The following is a 20,178-nucleotide window of genomic DNA, read 5'->3' on the forward strand; positions in this document are numbered from 1 at the left end:
CAAGTGCTTTATTCCAAGCTCTAAGGTCGGCTAAATCCTGGTCTTGTGCTTTGGCTTTGGAATGTAAGGAGCTCTTTGAAGGCAATCAACGTACCACTTTTGATCAAGATGCATTCCTTTAACCTGATTCTACCTTAAACAAATGTTTGGAGTTAGGAGCCCGGGGTTGGGTTTCGCCTTTAGCGGAATCCAGGTAGCCTGAGGGCCCGCCGGCAGTAAGAACTACATCTCCCAGGGTGCTCCGGGAAGGGGAATGCCTGCCCCCATTGGCCAAGGGTGGGTGACGCTAAGTGTTTTGGCTCGACGGTCACATGTTTCCTTTGTTGTGAGCAGTGGCAGAAACTGGTGGTAGCTCGAGGAGCCGCCGGCGCAGCAGGAACGGCGGGGGTCGCCGCTCGTGCCGCTTCCAGCCTGCGCCGAGAGGTACCAGGGTGGCCGCTTCAGGCGGCTCGCGGCCGGGACGCTGATCCCCAGCACCGGCGGGAGGGAGGCGAGGGGCCCGGGCTGCCAGAAGCCCGATGCGGCCTCGGGCGTGGGGACCCGGCAGGGAAGAGTCCCGCGGCAGCGATGCACTTCGGACGGAAGCGTCCGGAGTGCTCTGGCCTCGGACCTGGCGTTTCTGTGGGGTGACCGTGGGTACTGTCGCGGAGCACCGATAAGGATCGGAGTGCTGGGGCCACAGCAGCCTGCAGCACGGTTGCGAAACTTACGGGGCGTGGTCACCTGACCGTTAGTCGCCCCCGCTGAGCCTTTGTTTACCGGGAGCCCGGCCTCAGACTGTCCCGGGGGAGCCCCCACCCCGCTGCCCGCTTCCTTCTCCGCCGGCCTCTGCTTCTTAATTTAGTTCCCAATGTTCCCGCCCCCACGTCCTGGACACCCGAGGCTAAGATCTTTGGGGCGGCCAGGATTGGGCGCTGCAGGCGGGCCGGGCCGGCGAGTTCCGAGTTTTTATTGGCGGGGGATGGTAGGTGGGTGGCCCGTGTTAGGCAGTTCCGCCCTCGCCTGAAGGTGACCTGGAGGACGCGGGCACCGGGGGGAAGGGAGGGGGGAGTGGGGGGGATGGGTAGGGAGGGGGCGTGACCCGCGTACCCCCGGGGCTAACCTGGAGCAGCTTGGCTTCGGTCGTGCAGCGGCGGGACAGCGCGCAGAAGTGAGCTTGCCCTTGCCTGCTCTGTCCAGCCTTAGGTAGTAAAGGGAAGCCTCAATGGCAGCTCTAGCGGATTTTAATCATAAGTCAGGTTTTTTTCTGTTAGTGTGCTCAGCTGACACCTGTCACAACCACCAGGTGGCTGATAAGCTTTAGTGTTTTGTTTTTTCCTTATTGGGATTTAATATTTAACCCTTGCCACTTAAGATTTAAACGATGGCTTTTACCTTAAAAAAAAAAAAAAGATAATTTGAGGTTATTCACCTAAAAGTTTTTTTGTTTTGGGATTTTTGAATGAGCTTTCTTAGCTTTCCCTTTGGGGGGATTTCCAGCGCACACACTTTTGTGTATTAATCTTGCAGGTAATTCAGAAGTTTCTGAGAAGTGAGTTGAAGGTGTGTTTGGAGACCTGCACATTATTAAGATCACCAAAAGCCCAGTCATTTCCAGCCAGAGGATATTAAAGGTGGTTTTCCGAAGCTCTTAAACTTACAGTGCAGTTAGGTTTTGTCATTTTATCGCAAAAGAGTTGAGCTTCTTCAGTGAAGCAAGAATTACTGGTGCACAGCCTTAATATACTTTTAAAAAATTTATTCTGTGTGGGTGTTTCACCAGCATGTGTGCACCACTTGCGTTCCGTGCCAAAGAAGGCCAGAAGAAGATGTCCTGAACTGGAGTTCTAGATGGCTCAGGTTGTCGGCTGGCTTGTGGGTGCTGGAAACCAAACCTGGGTCCTCTGCAAGAGCACTGCTAAACTCCAGCCCCTCTTCATATTAAAAATTCAAGTACTGGTGATTATATTAGAATAAGAAGCTGTCTGATAAGAACACAGTCACTAGTATACTAAGGTTATTTAGTAGACCTTAATATATACAAATGCAATCCACTGTACTTTAATAAAAACTACCATTTGATAAATTGAGTTTCTTTAAACAAAGCCTGTGACTTAGTCTCTAAACAGGAAGAAGAAAACAATATTCTAAGAGCTATCAGTTATATCTTAAACTTTCCTGGCTTTTGTCCAGATTGCTAAAAACCTTAATGCTTTTTTCAGTGTGCTTTTTTAACTTCCTTGTTTTCCTGCCATTTCATTAAGAGTCAGAGGTCAAGCCTTTGGAAAATAAATACTTAGCAAACATGTTGCAGCATTTATTCTTATATGTACTTTACTCTTAACTGGAACATTCAGGACAGCTCTTTTATCAAATATGTGGGTGTGGACTCTGTAATGAAAAATGCCAATAAAGTGTCCTCACAAGCATTTATACAAAAAAAAAAAAAAAAAAAAAAAAAGATTTCATTTCTGTTAGGACTGCAACAATGATACGAGACAGCTGGGTGTTTGTAACATTTCTGTTCTTCATGCTGTAAATACTCCCATAAGCTCAACAAGGTGAATCCCCTGTGGCTAGTTCCAGTTATTTGGGAGATTGAGGCAAGAGATCAGTAGATCCAGGAGTTCAGCCTGGGGAACATGGGCTTGGGGGTTGGGGGGCCAACAAAAGAAAAGCTATTATCTTGAAGAGTTGTAACTCTTCCAGCACCCCCTTCCCCAAACACACATACTCTCCTGTGATACTGAGGACTGAACCAAGGGCCCTCTCACACATGCTAGTCACTGAATTCTCCTTAGTAGACTGATCTTAGATGATCTAAAACATTCTAAACCAAATAGAAAATAAAGAGAATGAAAACCTTCTTAAGGGTGGAGTTCATGTGTATAACTCCAGAGGGGTGGGATGGGAGGAAGACCTTGTCTCAAACCGAAGTGATTAGGTTGTTGGAGTTTCTAAAGTTATTTCTGAATACTTGGTGCAATACTTCGTTAAATAAAAATCATTGACTTCTGAGTGTTCTAAAAGGCCATTTAGAATCCCAGGTCATGGAGCATTTTTATTGACAACCATAGCTGGTTTAGTTGTAAAAAGCCAAAACTAATTTTGGTAGCAGAAAAAGTAACCGTCAAAATTCTGTTTCTCCCTCTCATTTACAGCAAGAACTTGTTTTGTAGTCCTGGCTGACCTGGTATTTGCTAAATAAATTAGAATAGCCTATAATTCACAATGATCCTCCCTCCTCAGCTTCTGGACTGCTGAGGTTACAAGTGTTCAATCTCTCGTTTTGCTAGGACTTTCATTTTTAAATAAAAATGCAGTAAGTATATTTGTGGGGGAGGGGACCTGAAGTCAGTCAAAGCCTTTTCAGGCAATAAAAATGCCTGAAATTTATATATTTTTGTAAATTTTATATTTTATGTAAGTTTCATATTTTATATAACTTTGTACAATGTATATGCATTTGTAAAAGCCTGCTTAGTTTAGCATAGTACTTTTGTAAAAGACTTAGTCTATTGGAAGCATTTGTTAGCATTCTTTTACATTATCATTAGATCTTTAAGGATATGTCTTTTAGTTACCCTTTCTTGGTGTTGCTTTATCCATGGTTCAGTTTGATAAAAGGTAATGTGGAACATGATGGCATGGATGCTTGGCACATTGTTAGGTGCTGTAATAGTAGCATGTCAATTGTTTCTTGTGTTGTCATCTTTGGAAGGCCTTAGTTGATCTATACTATATGTTTGTAATCTTCTTTGTAGAGGATTCTTTTAAAGGAAAAGGAAGCTTTTAGTGTTGCCACGCTGTAAATCACACGTTTTAGCTCTTCCAGACTTTGTATTTTGACCACCCCTGTCCCTGGCTCTGTATCTGTTCAGGTCCTCGGGGTCACCCAGCCAGTCATTCTGGTACCTCTAATCCCACAGGCAAGCACATTTCCCTATGTTAACAGGCTAGCCTGATTTACACCAGGTTATCCTGATTCCAAGCTAACCAGGGCTACTTAGAGAAACCCTGTCTCAAACAGAAACCAAATATCACTTTAAAAAAAAAGGAAAAAGCATGAATATTACTTAAAAGTCTGCAGAAAATGATGGATGGGTTGTTTTCTACTTCTAATGGTTTAATTCCACACCAAATGAATTATAAGAAGCTCTATTCCAATTCGTGCTTGAGATTTTTGCTAGAGAAATGCTGAGAATTCGGATCCATTTCAGTGTTACTCTTAGAGTTCTTGTTTGATTCTAATCTTGGCCAACCCTACAGTGTCTAAAATCAAATTTGGATCTAGCATTTGCTACCCTGGTGTCAGACTGTAGTGGTACTACTCCCTTTCATTGGCTTTGGGCCTTACTAACTATTGGTTAAGAATACCTACAGGTAGGACTAACCTTCACCTGACTTACCAAGATCCAATATTCTTCATCAAGTGTACACTAAATTAGACTGCCTAATGAAAGTACGGAAATACACAAGATAGTTAGTATTCATGTCCTAATCATAGCTTACTCTGGGTGTAAAGATGTGATTGTTGGTGTTTGGGGGTTGTTTTGTTTTAAGTTGATTATTCATATTTGTTTTTAATATGGACTTTTGAATCTGCGTAAACTTAAGAATGTACAAGCTCTCTTTATGGACAACTGGATCAGAAACCAAACCCAACCACTTACAGTTAAATATAATTGCTATACTATGTACTACTATATATCCTGGTATGTAGTTTTATTTTAAACATTCTTCTTCATCTCCTACACACAAAGACACACACATACAAACATACATACACACACATGCATGCCTGACACACACACAATAGCTCACAGAGAGATTGTGCTGAGTTAGTTGTTGTGTAGACATTGTAAGGTTCAGTAAAGCAGAATTATGTATTAAAATTATTTGATACGCTTGGAAGTTCTATATAAAAGTATATAATAAAAGCTTAAATTAAAAATAGGTGATTTTTTTTTTAACTCGAGATTTTCTCAAATTGATTCCATCGTTACATGTAGTACATAGTGAGTAAACTGTTTTCTTTCGTCATGTTTTGGTTTTGATATCAACTTTGAATCTGCCTAAATTTAAGACATCAACTCTTAGAGTAACTTAATTTTATCAAATTTGAGTGCAATGTAAGTTTGTAGGCATTCTTCAAATATTCAAAGTGTAATTATCCCAGGATATACTTTTCTTCATCTTACCATCAAATTTACTGTTTTCATGAGTAGTAAAAGAAATTTGAATATAATTGAATTTAAAATTATTAATTTGCTTTAAGAAAGTTACTTTTAATGATCTGTATGAAAGTGAGCTTTCAGTAAGAAATTATAATTTACTAAGATCTGTTTTCAGCATATTACTAATGAACTTGAGCTGATAACATCTGCCTTATATGTTACTGTTCTCTATTTTAGGTGTGAAAATTTAAATAACACAATTTTGCCTGGGGCTTTGGTCAAACAAATGCTGAGAAGGTATATTTATATTTATTGGCTATTTAAACATTGTTACTAGTTTAAACTATTCCTTTAACCTGGGATCACTTAGTGCTAGTCAGAATAGTGAATAACAGTGACCAGTTTTATCGTAAGACAGTGGGACTGAGCATGGCAAGGCACACTTGTAACCCCAGCTCTCAGGAGATGCGGTAGCATTTTTAACTATTACTAGTTTATTTGTTTAAAAAAAATAGATAAGTAAAACTTTATTTATAAAAATGGGAAAACAATGGCTGATTAGTTATATATGGAAGACTAAAAGGTAAACATTGAAAGCATACCACACTGTAAGATGACTCTGCAAGTCATTTACCCTGTGATAAGTGGTAAGAGTTTGTATTTGGTTCTGTTGTGGAAGGCTGGTTAATAGTGATCTTAGAAAGCTCAGAGATAGCAAGGGGTTTTTTGTTCTGTTTTGGTTTTTGTTATTTTTGTTTTGTTTTGAGACAAGGTTTTCATGTGGGCATGGCTGTCTTGGAACTCACTCTGTAGACCAGGCTGGCCTCAAACTCAGAGATCCACCTGCCTCTGCCTCCCAAGTGCTGGGATTAAAGGTGATTGCCACCACTGCCCAGCAAGAAAGCAAGTTTTAATTAACCTCTATGTCCCCAAATTTACCTAATACACTATACATTGCCCTAGCTACAGAAAGCAGGCCCATGTTTTCCTATAGATGTCAAGGAAATGCAAATGTGTGTGGAGCCCTCAAGGACTAGTAGGTGAAGGGTTGTTTATTTCTTAAGGTGGTAATTTTGTTGTCTTTGTTGGCTGGTTGGTTGGTTTGATTTGTTTTGAGTTTCTAGACAGTATATCTCTGTAAATCAGGCTGGCCTCAGACCTACAGCTGTCTTTGCCTCTGCCTCATCAGGGCTAAGATTTCAGGCATACATTGCCATGCCCAGCTTAAAGAGGTTCTTGTTGTCAACACCAGTAGTTATGTCACTAATCAAGGTCCTAATTGTTTATGTAGATTTTCTGAGCCTGAAGTACAGAAATGATGATAATGAACTAAATGAACTGATACAAAGAATACGTCCTTGATTTTCTGGATGCTTGATTTGGGAAATGGACTTTTAACTAATTTCCATTATTTTGAATCTAGTCTAGTTAAAGATTCAAATATGAATTCCTTTCCATGTCATAACTATTTCTGTGTGTATGTTTGTTTTGAGACAGGGTCTCATGTATCCCAAGCTAGTATAGAACTCACTGTCTAGCTGAGGATGACCTTGAACTTGAGATGCTCCTGCCTGCCAAGGACCAGTCTCAGCTTGGTTGGGGGTTCCTGAAAAGGGGGTCTTTGGGAGCAGCAAAAGGACAACTTGAAGTCAATGGAGGGTACAACCTGACAGTTCTGTGTTCTGCTTGAGCTGGCTCTTCACACAGCTCACCTATTCATACCAAAGCCCAGTCTTTTATTACATATTGTTTTACCCAGGATCTCTTTTGATTATCCCACAAATCAGCATTTTATGACCTTAGCCCCTTGATTCTTAGAAAAAGACAGCAAGTACATTTTTTAACATAGCAAATGTATTCAGAGATCTGCCTGCCTTTGTTTGTAAGCACAGACAATAAACTAGCAGGGTAAGATCCAGCTCTGAGATTACCATCCCCATCACCCCTAGAACTAAATTCGCTCTGTCCCAGGCTAATCTTGAACTCAAGAATCTACCCGTCTTTGTAAGCACAGACAGTAAGCTACCTCGATGGGATCCAGCTCTGAGATCACTATTCCCACCTAGGCTGGACCTAAATTCCAACTGTCCCAGGCTGACTCAGAAATCTGCCTTTGTATCTTTCTGATAAGCTGGCTCTGGCTCATTAGTGCAGCTGCCTTTGTTTTTTTAGGTTCATGAAGTTCTTCATACAATTAATAGTGCATCCTTATATTTGGCATAGTTGAGAAATTATACATTCTTAAACTCATGCTTTCAGAGGAGGTGTTTATTACTTCTATTTTTGTGCTGATTAGTGTTTTGTTTGGGGTTGTTTTGTTGTTGTTTGCTTTTCAACTTGACACAAGCAAGAGTTATTTGGAGAAGAGGAACGTCAACTGAGAAAATGCCCCCATTGAGATTTGCTTGTAGTTAAGTCTGCAGGACAATTTTTTGATGATTGACATAGGTGGGCCCAGACCACATGGGGGCAGCACCATCACCTGGTCCTGGGCTGCATAAGAATGCAGCTGGGCATGACATGGGATACAAGCCAATAAACAGTACTTCATGCCCTCTTCTCAGTTTCTGCCTCAAGTTCCTGCCACAGGGATAGAGTGTAACCATGAGAGTTTCGAGCGGAAAGAAAACTTTTCCTCCTCAACTTGCCTTTGGTCATGGTGTTTGTCATAATGATAGTAACCTAGCCAATACAGTTTTCTCCAAACTCCCATTATAAATAGGTAGTACTGAGTTACAATAGTAAATGTGCTTGTTATTTAGGCCTTGCTGAGAACCACTCAAGAGTTCAAGGCCATCTTTAGCTATAAAGATGTCTTTTTTAGTGAGATCAAGACTAATCTGATCTACATAGAGAACTTCAGCAGGCCAGCCAAGAATACATACAGATACATTAGGATATTGCAAAGTAACTCTCGTGTTCTAATCGTGCAAATGCAAATTTCTATCAGTTTTTGTTAAAATGAGATAAGTAACTCTCGTGTTCTAATCGTGCAAATGCAAATTTCTATCAGTTTTTGTTAAAATGAGATAGCTATATTGTAGAACATAATAATCATGTGACTTATATCTACAAAAAAAGTGAAATTGTCTAAATATTTTTGTTTTGTTTTTTAGTTACATAAGAAGATCCTTAGGAACCATTTCTCAACAATTATATAGTCAACTGATGTAACAATGGTACTAATATTGGGTCGCAGATTAAACAGAGAGGATCTTGGGGTGCGCGATTCCCCAGCAACTAAGCGTAAAGTTTTTGAAATGGACCCCAAATCTCTGACAGGTCATGAGTATTTTGACTTCTCTTCAGGATCATCCCATGCTGAAAACATCCTCCAGATATTTAATGAGTTCCGAGACAGCCGGTTATTCACAGATGTTATTATCTGTGTGGAAGGGAGAGAGTTCCCGTGCCATCGAGCAGTCCTCTCAGCCTGTAGCAGCTACTTCAGAGCCATGTTCTGTAATGACCACAGGGAGAGCCGAGAAATGCTGGTTGAGATCAACGGCATTTTAGCCGAGGCTATGGAATGTTTTTTGCAGTATGTATATACTGGGAAGGTGAAGATCACAACAGAGAATGTCCAGTATCTCTTTGAAACCTCCAGCCTCTTTCAGATTAGTGTTCTCCGTGATGCTTGCGCCAAGTTCTTAGAGGAACAGCTTGATCCTTGCAACTGCTTAGGAATCCAGCGCTTCGCCGACACCCACTCACTCAAAACACTCTTCACAAAGTGCAAGACCTTTGCGTTACAGACTTTTGAAGATGTGTCCCAGCATGAAGAGTTTCTCGAGCTTGACAAGGATGAACTTATTGACTACATCTGCAGTGATGAACTTGTTATTGGTAAGGAAGAGATGGTTTTTGAGGCTGTCATGCGCTGGGTCTACCGAGCCGTTGATCTGCGAAGACCACTGCTACATGAGCTCCTGACACACGTGAGGCTTCCTCTTCTGCATCCCAACTACTTTGTTCAGACAGTTGAGGTGGACCAGTTGATTCAGAATTCCCCTGAGTGTTATCAGTTGCTGCACGAAGCAAGACGGTACCACATACTTGGCAATGAAATGATGTCCCCAAGGACTAGGCCACGCAGGTGAGAAGGTGCTTTACAACTGTAGCTCATACAGTCGTTGTAACTGTATATTTTAAACTCCTGAACTGAATCTCAGTGTACTCATTTGAATGTATAGCTTATATGAGACATACACAGTTGAAGGTTTATTTGGTGGTTTAGGGATGTAGTTTAGTTTGTAGAGGACTTACCTACATAAACTGGGCGTGGTCATACATACCTGTGATCTTAGCACACAGAGACAGGTGGATGAGTTAAAGGTTATCTTCAGCTACTATGTAGATGTTACATTTCCAGTCTGTGCTTAATGTCAGTCTCAACTTTCAGGGACTTTTTTAGTGTTCTACCTCCCAGGTGCTAGCATTACTGACATGTGACCATGCCTCACTCACATCTTTTGCTTGAATTTGAAAATTACACCCACATTAAAGAACAGTTAAGCTTATGTTTGGGGAGAACTGTGATTATTGGTATTGTGTGTGTGTGTGTGTGTGTGTGTGTGTGTGTGCATGCTTTAATGAAAGCATAGATGTATTTGGTGGTGGTATATCTGTGTGGGTGCTCACTCCACAGCATGTGTGTGAAAGTCTGAAGACAGCTTTGTAGAGTCAGTTTTCTCCTCCACCTTTACCTGAGTTCTGGGGAGACAGTGGTCCCCGAGCTTATATGAGCACGTTACCCACTGAGCCATCGAGCCAGCCCTGGATTTACTTTTCCACAAACGTTTTTTTTTTTTTTAGTTTATGTGTATGGTTGTTTGTTTGCCTGCATGTAAGTCTGTGTACCATATACATGCAATACCCATAGAAACCTGAAAAGGGCATTGAATCCTTTAGAGTTAAAGACAGTTGTTAGTCCCAGTGTGAGTGCTGGGAGTTGAACCCAGGTCCTCTGGAAGAGCAGCCAGTGTTCCTAACCAATGAACCATCTCATTAGCCCCCTTATTTACCTTTTCTGTGTATGAATGTTTTGCCTGCACGTCTGTAAGTGCACTGTGTACATGCCTGGTGTGTGAAGGACACAGACTCACTGTTTACTGATTATGGTGAAGTACATGACACAGAATTTACCATTACTCCCATTTCAGCAGCACAGTCACCATTGTTAGATATAATCGGATGCCGTGGAGCCAGGGTTTACTTTCCTATACTACTTTTCCTGTGCATTTAATGTAGGTTATCAAAATCATGCCCTTGACTTTGATTTTGAGTGTCTTTGTTTTAGAACATACTTAAGATTCATCATGTAAGTTAGTTCTTTAAATCTATACTAGTTTAACTATAGCAAGATTTAATCTCTTTTGTATATGAAATAAGGACGACAGTGTTGTCTTCACAGTTTCCAATGAAACTATTAAATGCAACACTTTTTCCTCTGTGTGTGTGTGTGTGTGTGTGTGTGTGTGTGTGTGTGTGTGTCTGTGTGTGTGTGGCTGTGAGGGCAGAGGACAGCTTGTGAGAGTCAGTTCTCCTACCGTGTGAGTCCTAGGAATTAAACTAAGGTCAAATTTGGCAGCAGGTGCCTCTTGTCCAGTGTGTCATCTCCACGTCCTGCCCTGTGTGTCCCTCTTAAAGCTGATGCTTAATCTACATTAAGCCTCTTTAAAAAAAAAAGATTTTCAGGGTTTTTTTTTTTTTTTTTTTTTGTTTTTTTTTTTTTTTTTTAGAAATTATGTACAGTATTGGGTAATTACTCCATGACATTTTACTAACCTACGTACCTTCCTTCCTTCCTTTCTTAAGACAGGGTCTCACTATGTAGCCTTGGCTGGCCTGGAACTGATAGATAGTACTGGGATTAAAGGCATGCGCTACCGTGCCTAACATTTTTTTTTTTTTTTTTTTTTTGGGTAAGATTTATTTATTTATTTCATGTATGTGAGTACACTGTTGCTGTCTTCAGACACACCAGAAGAGGGCGTCAGATCCACGTCCTGTGTGTCCCTCATTACAGATGGTTGTGAGCCACCATGTGGTTGCTGGGAATTGAACTCAGGACCTCTGCAGCCAGTATTCTTAACCTCTGAGCCACCTCTCCAGCCCCCCTTGCTCCCTTTTTTATAAGGTAGACGAAGTTAGTTAAGTAATTGTAGGGCTTTTTCAGTGTCGCTCTGTTTGTGGTGCTAAAGATCAAATCCAAGGCCCTCTGTGTACTATGCAAGTACCCTAACACTGAGCTCCATCCTATTAAAAGAAACATATAAACAGGAAACGGGCCCGGGGCTGTAGCTCGGAGCTTGACTAGCATGCCTGAAACCCTGGGTTGGATCCCCAGCACCGTGTAAACCTGGGTCAGAAGAACGTATCTGTAATCCCATCACTCAGGAGAAGGATCTGGAGTTGAAGCTAATCCTCCCTACATACCAAATGCAAAGCCAACCCTAAATACTATCTCAAAAACAAAACAGAAGCCACATTTGGTGGCACATGCCTATAACCCTGACTGTAAAGGCAGAGAACAAGTTGACTTTGAGTTCAAGATGGCTTAGTCTACATAGCAGGTTTCAGGCAGAGCAGAGCTAGATAGTACAACTCCCCTGTGGTCCAAAATAAATGAAAAGAAGCAAACGAGATACAGTAGCCACATTCCTGTGTAGAACACATAGAAGACCGACAGAGCCGGGATACGGAGATTCTGTATCCAGAGGGTGGTGCATCACTCATCAGGTTAAGGTACCTTCTGCTGGGGATGTGGACTCAAACGCTGGGACCCAAGTGCTAGAAGGAGAGCTGAATCCCAAAAGTTTTCCTCTATATAAGCACCACAGCATGTACTAACCCACACACATACTTACACACATGGTTGTTTATACAAATTAATAAATACATGGGGTAGACACATAAGTGTGTGGGCACTTGTCATACTATGTAGGCCAGAGCAGAACATCAGGTGTCCTCTGTTGCCCTCTGCTTTGTACCTGCAAGTGTAGAGTCTTCCCTGACCAGGAGTTCTTTTCACCTAGGCTGGCCACCTGGCCAGCTGGTTCTTGAGATCCACCCATCTCCATCTCACACTGCTGTGACAGGCCAGTGCATCCTTGCCTTTTGTTAAATGTGGGTGCTGAAGACAAAGTCAGGTCCTTACTGGGTCATTATTCCCTTATCCACTGAGCCATCTTCCCAGCCCTGTTCTACATCCAACTTTAAAGGGAACCAGTCCCATTTCTCACAGTGAAAAGTGTGTGTCAGGTTGTGGTAGTACCCCATTAGGAAACCAGCATGAAGACCCAAAGTACAATTCTGTTAAACGTGGTGTATATGCAGTAGCAGGTGCTTCCTTTGCATGGCCATTACTTGAAGTTCTAGAGGATCCTGCACGTACAAGTCAGCTGTCAGTCTCTTGTCCTTCCACCGCTTAGCACGTCTCTGTTTCTGTGTTGTCACATTAACAACTAGAAACTATCTGAAGATAATATGTTAGTTTGTATAGATTCTTATCTTTCTGGGAAATTCCAAATTTACACATTCTCTACTACTTAGCTCCAGCCCCTCCTGTGACTCAGCCTGTCTTCAGCCATGGCTGAAGCGCCTCTAATCAGCTCATTCTTGCCTTGTTTTATTTGTTAGTCTCCTTTTAGTCTGGAGCCAGCTTGATTTCTCTTCAGAATGTTATGTTGTATTGATTCTGGTGCTGAGGATTGAGTTCATGGCCTTGTACATGCTAGGTGAGTGCTCTACCAGTGAGCCATGTTTAAATATCCATATTTAAATATTTCTAAATTGTCCTTTACTATATCTGGATCCAGAATCTCTCGTTATATTTAGTTGTTTCTAAGAAGTCTTTTTTATTCCAAATAACTGCTTTTTTATGTTTCTGATTTAATATAAAAATTGCTTAAAATAATGTGAGCTACTTCCTATGGCCATATTTATATGTATTTAGCTATACATGTATATTATATATATTTCTTAGAAAGTGAAAGCTGGCTCTACAAATTTCTGCTTGATAGACATTAAATATTTGGGGCTAGAATTCATTCTAAGTGATGTGCATATTACATTGCTTATTTAAAAGGCCTTGTCTATGTTAGCATCTTTCCAGCTATAATTTCATAATAATATTAGGAAACTCAGTCCCAGAACTATTCTATGTACTATAACCCATGTTAATTCATTTAAATTTCAGAATAACCTTGAGTTAGTACTGTAAAACACATTTTACAGACCAGCAAACTCAGGTTCAGAGAAATAACTTGTTTATAGTTAATTTAGTCAGTGACAGTTTCAGCTTCTCCTAGTATACATACTCCCTCCATAGTAACTTTTGAATATGAGTATTTCAAAGACATTTCATAAAAATGATACTAGACTTAATAGGACTTCATTAAATACTCTTATTTTGGTTGTTTTGAGACAAGGTCTCCTGTATCCCACTCTGGCCTCCAACCCTCTGACTTGGCCAGGGATGACCTTGAACTTCCAATTCTGCTCTCACATCTTCAGGGTTACTCAATACTGGGCTCAGATCGACTTGGGCCACCAAGCATCTGCCTCTGTTGTTTCTATTCAGTGCCCTTAGCGTTCCTGGTTTCCTTTCTCCCTCCTCCCCTTCCCTAAGTATTCAACACAGATAGGAAGCTTGTTCCCAAAATGAAAGCGTTGGTTTGTGTAACTGCTGCATTCTGGGCATTGACTCCAGGGCCTGTGCATACTAGGCAGGTCCTCTAGCTCTGAGCTGCTCCTCCTGCCCCTCCAGGAGGCAAGTTTAGTATTAGTGTGGGAAACATTAATACTTGTTTAAGGATGCCTACATGTAAACCTGATCTCTGATGGCTGAGCAGGAAACTGCTCTGAATTTGAGACCAGCCTGACGTATAATAAATAAGTGAGTACCAGGTGAGCTGGGGTCACATAGCAAGACCTGTGTGAGACAAAAAGGGAAAAGAAAAAAAAATTCCACAAGTTTGGGCTTGAAATAATTTTAATGTTTTTGTTGATGGTACTGCATTTTTTTTAACTTTGAATGCATAGGTCCATTCAGGCCATGCCGGTGTGTGTGTGTGTGTGTGTGTGTGTGTGTGTGTGTGTGTGTGTGTGTGTAGATCAGAGAATGACCAGTGGTGTAGCTGCTCTCCTTCTGCCATGTTCAGACCAGGGTGAGAGGCAGGTCGTCAAGCTGTCTCTCTCAGCCTACTAGATAACCCTTGAAATAGTTTTTTCCCATAGCTTTTTTGTTTGTTCATTTTTTGAAAGATAATCTTTTGTAGACTGTAGGGTTGTAAACTTGCTATAATGCCAGAGCTGGCCTTAAACTCCTGTTTCTCCTGTTTCTACCATCCAGGTAACAAGATTGTAGGTATGTACCCTATATGAAGGTACCTTTGAATTGAATCATCTTGAACAGTTCAAGTTTCATCTAGTAAATAAGTGACATCTTTGTATGCTAAGTGTTAGGCTTCAAAACCTTTGTGTGTGTGTGTGTGTGTGGTGTCCAGAGAGGCCAGAAGAGGGTGTTGGTTTCCTAGAGATGGAGTTACAGGCACCTGGGAGCTGACCTCTGAGAGACCAGCCCATGCTCTGAAGCACTCCTTCCCTCTCTGAAGCAACATTTGAATAGAGTACTCTCTTCATGGATAGGTCATAATTAGGTTTTGTTGTTGTTGTTTTATTTTGTTGAGAAAGGATCTTATTTTTTATCTCTGACTGTCCTGGAAGTCAGAGATGTAAACCAGGCTGGCCTTGAACTCACAGAGATCTACCTACCTCTGCTCTAGTGCTGGTATTAGTAGAGGTGCGTACCACCATTCCAGGCTCATAATTTTTTCCCATTGTCTTTACCACTGGTCATTTACTGGAAATTTTGATTGTTTTTGTCCTTTGGCTAGTATGAGTAGGCTTTCCATGAACATGGCTACTCATGGATTTGCATTTGTATATTACCGTTTGGTCATTCACAATGATTCTCTACCTCAGCCAGACAACTTTAGGACGGCTTTATGACCACATAGGAGTAGAATAGCTAAGCAAAAGGATGTTAACTGAAAACCTTCCCCTATGTTAGGCTGATCAAACAACCAGTAGTGACCATTAAAGGAAGATGTTGTGGGGGTCCTAGCAGGCTCTACTGCCAGCAGAGAAACAACTGCAGGAGGCAAGAAGGACTTAGCTAGCTGGGCTGCTTCAAGGAGTTGTGACCTCAGTCAGTTTATTTTTGATATATTTAAGCTCAGTACAAGTTTGAAAGAAAGTTCCCATGTGACAATTATCACAACAGAGCTTAAGGCATGACTATATCAAAACTCCTTAACTCCTTAGCTTCAAAGTCCATGGGACCTCTCTACAAGGATGCGTTCTGTTCACTGAGAATCTGTGTTCATGGCAAGGGTCTAGGGAGGAAAGGTGTGTAATAAGCATAGTAGTAAACTCTTTTGCAAGTACAGAGAACCTCTTTCATAGGAATGGGTTCTTGATTAAAAAGCAGTGCTCTAGAGTCTGGAGGATTCTGGTGATGGCTGGCTCTCTAGGTAAAGGATCCCCAGGTTATAGCAATATCCACTCCAGCCTTCTGGGTAGAAAGCAGATATGCACATTCCTTCCACTTCAGGAGAAAAGCCCACATATATATTATTTTTGGTTTCTCTAAAGATTATCTGTAAGCATGAGGAACTCATGACTGCTATAAGAAGTGATTTTTTCTTTGTTGTGGTACTACAGATAGAACCCAGGGCTTCTTCTGCAGTTAAGTTATTTCCCTAATCCTATTATCTTAGTGGATTTTATTATTCTGTTGACAATTATATATATATATATATATATATATATATATATATATATATATATATATATATATATATATGTTCTACTACCCCATTTCCTGCTCTTATCCTCTCCCATTTCTGCTGACCACAACCGCCCTCCTCAACTACCCACCCACTAACCCCTCTACTTTCATGTTTGTAAGTGTTCAAAGCCTATGTGGGAGAGTACTTCCTGACACATGGGCAGCTTACCCAAGACTACTGAAAATGCCTTTCTCTCCCCTGACAATCATTAATGCCAATAGTAATTCAGGGAAGGATGGAGCCTTATGGCTCCTCTCCATCCATGGTGAAATGTTGACAGGTCCAATCTTGTAGAGATAACCAGAGGAGCTGCTGTGTGTTCCTTATTGCTACAGCCATAGTGTGTCCAGAAAATAGAGCTGCATCACTCTCTTCCCCATTCTCCAGCTCTTAGCATTGCTCTCTGAGCCTTGGAAGGGCGTGGTGGCGATTGTCTGATTCAGGGAGCTGCACTTCAGTCACTTCTTCCCAGCACTGTAACCCACTGCCTACTGCAAAATGTTTCCTTCATTGAGGCTGAGAGCAGTACTTTAGGTATAAACACAGACACCCAGAAGGTAGTTTGCCCTTGTGTCCATTTGTACACTGGCTTTTTGAAACAGAGCCTCACTGTGTAGCCCTGCCTCCTTATGAGCCTCCTGCCTGTGCCTCCTGAATGTTGGGATTAGAAGTATGTGACACCAACCACACCCAGATGTTTTTATCTATGAATTTACTATCCATTTACATGATCATCATCCTTTTTGTAGTGGCCGTGTTTCAGTGTCATGACATCTAGTAATCATTACCATGCCCATACAGATTTAAGCTGTCTCCCAATTTTTTACCTTTAAGTCACATGTACATCATGTGTCTCAGTATTTAAGCATATCTACCATTAGTTCCCGATAATAGTTTTTAGATAATTGCTACTTTTAAAAAGTACACATTGTGAGTCTTGGTCACTACATGTGTTTTCCTTATAAAAGCCGCCTGCCTGGGGTAGTTCCCAGTGGAAAGCCCTCGCACACAGACTCCTGTGTCCTTGCCAAGTTTAAAAAATAAGAAGGTCAGATTGTCTTTAGGGCCGGATCTAATGTTGACTATGAGAAGCCAGTTAACTTGCTTCTCTTCTAGTCTGTGTAAATCTATTCTGCTCTAGTGGCTGAGGCCAGAGGATTACAATGTCAGTGACTCAAGGCTAGCCTAAGCAACAATAGTGAGACTCTATTACAGAACAAACAAAAACAAAAAAACCTTAGTGACTCTGAAAATTTAGGTTGGTGGCCAAAAGCTTGCCTAGCATGCACAAGGCCCTGGGTTCAAAACCAGTACCACACAAAAAGAGAAGAGAAAGGAGGAAAATCAGCTAGCAGATTAAATATGTTAAAGCTGCCTGCTCAGCATGTTGTTATAGTCAAGCCTCTACAGGAAGTTGATAGAGCTTTAGAACTGGGTCCTTTCAGCTAATAGCAACTTGAGAAATTCACCAACATTAAAATTTTTCCTGCCAAAGAATTTGTAACATTCAAGTCAACATTGCTAAGACAATAAGTTGAGTGGTTACAGCAAATATTCATTCCTGTGATTATGATTTATTCTTTTACTCCTTTGTTCATTTACATATTTCTTCTAGGGCTGGCCAATTCTGTCTTTAAATAATACAATGAATTGATTATGTTATATCTTACAGATCGAGAACTCTTCTGTTTCTTTAAGGTTTAAAGTCTCATAATCTCCGTTTTTAATAGGTGCATGCATGTTGCAACAGTTGGACCTACAGATGTTTTTGGATTTTCTTTGATTTCATATATTCCTAGCTGGACAGCATGAGGACCTTGCAAATAAAATAACTTATTTCTGAAGAAATACTCTTAAATACATAGACATCAGATTTATTTTTAGAACTAGCAGCAATGAAGAGTGGTGAAGTTCTTGCCTTGAAAGCCCAATGACCATGTTTCAGACCCTTGTACTATGACAAAACAGAAGGCTTAAACAGTCAAAACCTATAAAGCCAGGTGTTGTTCCTTGCCTTCAGTCTCAGCGTTCAGGAGGCAGAGACTAGCCGATGTGTGTTCCAGGACAGTCTGGTCTACATAGTGACCTCCCAGCTAGCCAGAGCTGCATAGAGAAACCCTGTATCTAAATCAGCCAACCAAGCAGAAAAGCCAGGTCTGGTGAGTGTAATCACTTGTGTTCTCAGGCCGAGACAAGAGGATCATGATGTTTAAGCCAGCCTGGATGGGCTATATTCTGAGGCTGTGTCTTTTGGAAGAAGTAGTTTAATGGCAGGGGCAGGCTCACTGGTTAAGAGCACTTGATACTCTTTCAAAGGACCAGGGATTGGTTCCCAGCACCCACATGGTGACTCATAGCCATCCCTTGCTCCAGTTCCAGAGTATCCAGTATCCAGTGCCATTCTTTGACCTCTGTAGCAACCAAGCTCATGCATGTGCACATATATACATGCAGGCAAAACACTCATACGTGTAAACCTAAAACACTTTAAAAGAAAAATCCTTGTAGACATTTTCTGTGGTATAATGATAGTACTAATGCATGATCTCTCTGTAAGTCACTAGCAGCCTGTACTGTACAGCACGTCTGCAGAGGCAAACTTGACTGCCTCTCATGGTGCTAGGGCTTTGAACAGTCGTGACTATATGTTAATGTGTCACTTAACTCTGATTTGTGCATTCTTACCAATGGTTATTGTAGGTCTACTGGCTACTCAGAGGTGATAGTTGTGGTTGGAGGCTGTGAGCGAGTCGGAGGATTTAATCTTCCATACACTGAGTGCTATGATCCAGTAACCGGAGAATGGAAGTCCTTGGCCAAGCTTCCAGAATTTACCAAATCCGAGTATGCAGTCTGCGCACTGAGGAATGATATTCTTGTTTCAGGTAAATACAAAATTATTACAGTAGCTACAACTTTTGATTGGGAATCAGATTGATTGTTTTTAAATAATGACTTACTGACTGTAAAACAAGTTTCAAGTAAACAAGTTTATACAACAAAACTGAAAAGACCTTTTGCCCTTGAAAACAAGAATTACTTACAAAAGTTATACCAAAAAATGGTTTTGGTCATGATATTTTAAATGCTTTTGTGTACACTTAGAGTATATGTATTTGAACTCCGTGTGTGTGTGTGTGTGTGTGTTCATATATGTGCACGGGATAGCATAGAAGTACCTGCAAAGGCCAAAGGAGATGATCAGATCTCCTGGAGTTGTAGTTGTAGGCAGTTGTGAGCTGCCATGGGGTTTCTGGGTACACTCAGGTCCTATGGAAGAGCAGCAACTGCTCTAATCACTAAGCCCCCTCTCCAGCTTAAAGTTAAAGGTATGATTTATCTTTTTTTTTTTTTTAAAAGAATCTCTGTAAACTGTAAAATTAGAAGTATTCATATAATTAAACATGTTTAATTTGCTTGTTTTCTGAAATTCTCTCCACAGGTCGATCAATTAGAATATATCTATAAAATTATTAACTTGAGCATATTTATTATATATGATATAGTCCTAAAAGTCAGTCAGAATGACAGATTTTAAGAGTATAGCTAGTATCTGTGCTTTGAAGCCTGTTGATTGACAGCAGTTCTTGCAGATTGTACTTTCACTACCCAGTGATTGCTCTGCAGCATACACCTGATTTCCTGTAACCTTACGACATCTTTACAATTACCCTATTTGTACTTATCTGATGCCTAGTTTGTAAAATCCACTTTCTGCAGTTTATTATTTATTATTTACAATCACTATTTCTTAAGATAAGAGTTGGCAGAATTTAAATCTGCTCTATGTAACTGTTTCTATTAAGCTGTAGAAGGTTCCTCCTCTGTTTGTTGAGCAGATGCTGAACTTCTTGAATTGAATGGGTAAATTCTGCTTCATTACCTGTGTTAGTGGCGTAGCCCTCTCGGTTGTAGTTGGTAATATTACCACATGTGCATTGTTTTACATTTGAAGGTGGAAGAATCAACAGCCGTGATGTCTGGATTTATAACTCACAGTTAAATATCTGGATCAGAGTTGCTTCTCTGAATAAAGGCAGATGGCGTCACAAAATGGCTGTCCTTCTTGGTAAAGTAAGAGAAAAGGCTTTTTATTACTTCTGCTGGTAAATGTCCAAAAGAAATGCCACAGCTGCATCTTGCATTTCCCTCTGGGTATTTTGGCT

General features: G+C 41.0%; 1 protein-coding gene across 6 annotated transcripts in view; it reads left to right on the plus strand.

The window, feature by feature from the left end:
- The first annotated feature begins 294 nt into the window (after nucleotides 1-294).
- Nucleotides 295-20,178, plus strand: part of Klhl24 (kelch like family member 24) — a 32,538-nt gene continuing 12,654 nt past the window's right edge. The window contains exons 1-7 of one of the 6 annotated variants that reach the window (XM_076942662.1): nucleotides 301-423; nucleotides 1,510-1,613; nucleotides 3,141-3,301; nucleotides 5,394-5,453; nucleotides 8,273-9,252; nucleotides 18,713-18,897; nucleotides 19,968-20,086. In XM_076942662.1, coding sequence (XP_076798777.1) covers nucleotides 8,333-9,252; nucleotides 18,713-18,897; nucleotides 19,968-20,086 — 1,224 coding nt within the window. In that variant the 5' untranslated portion in view covers nucleotides 301-423; nucleotides 1,510-1,613; nucleotides 3,141-3,301; nucleotides 5,394-5,453; nucleotides 8,273-8,332. Of the gene's footprint in view, nucleotides 424-1,509; nucleotides 1,614-3,140; nucleotides 3,302-5,393; nucleotides 5,454-8,272; nucleotides 9,253-18,712; nucleotides 18,898-19,967; nucleotides 20,087-20,178 lie in introns of all 6 variants that reach the window. The other 5 variants (XM_034514712.2, XM_076942664.1, XM_034514714.2 and 2 more) reach the window with 5 other exon arrangements.

The sequence above is a fragment of the Arvicanthis niloticus genome, chromosome 12 (genome assembly GCF_011762505.2).
Source record: "Arvicanthis niloticus isolate mArvNil1 chromosome 12, mArvNil1.pat.X, whole genome shotgun sequence".
NCBI classification, from domain to species: domain Eukaryota; kingdom Metazoa; phylum Chordata; class Mammalia; order Rodentia; family Muridae; genus Arvicanthis; species Arvicanthis niloticus.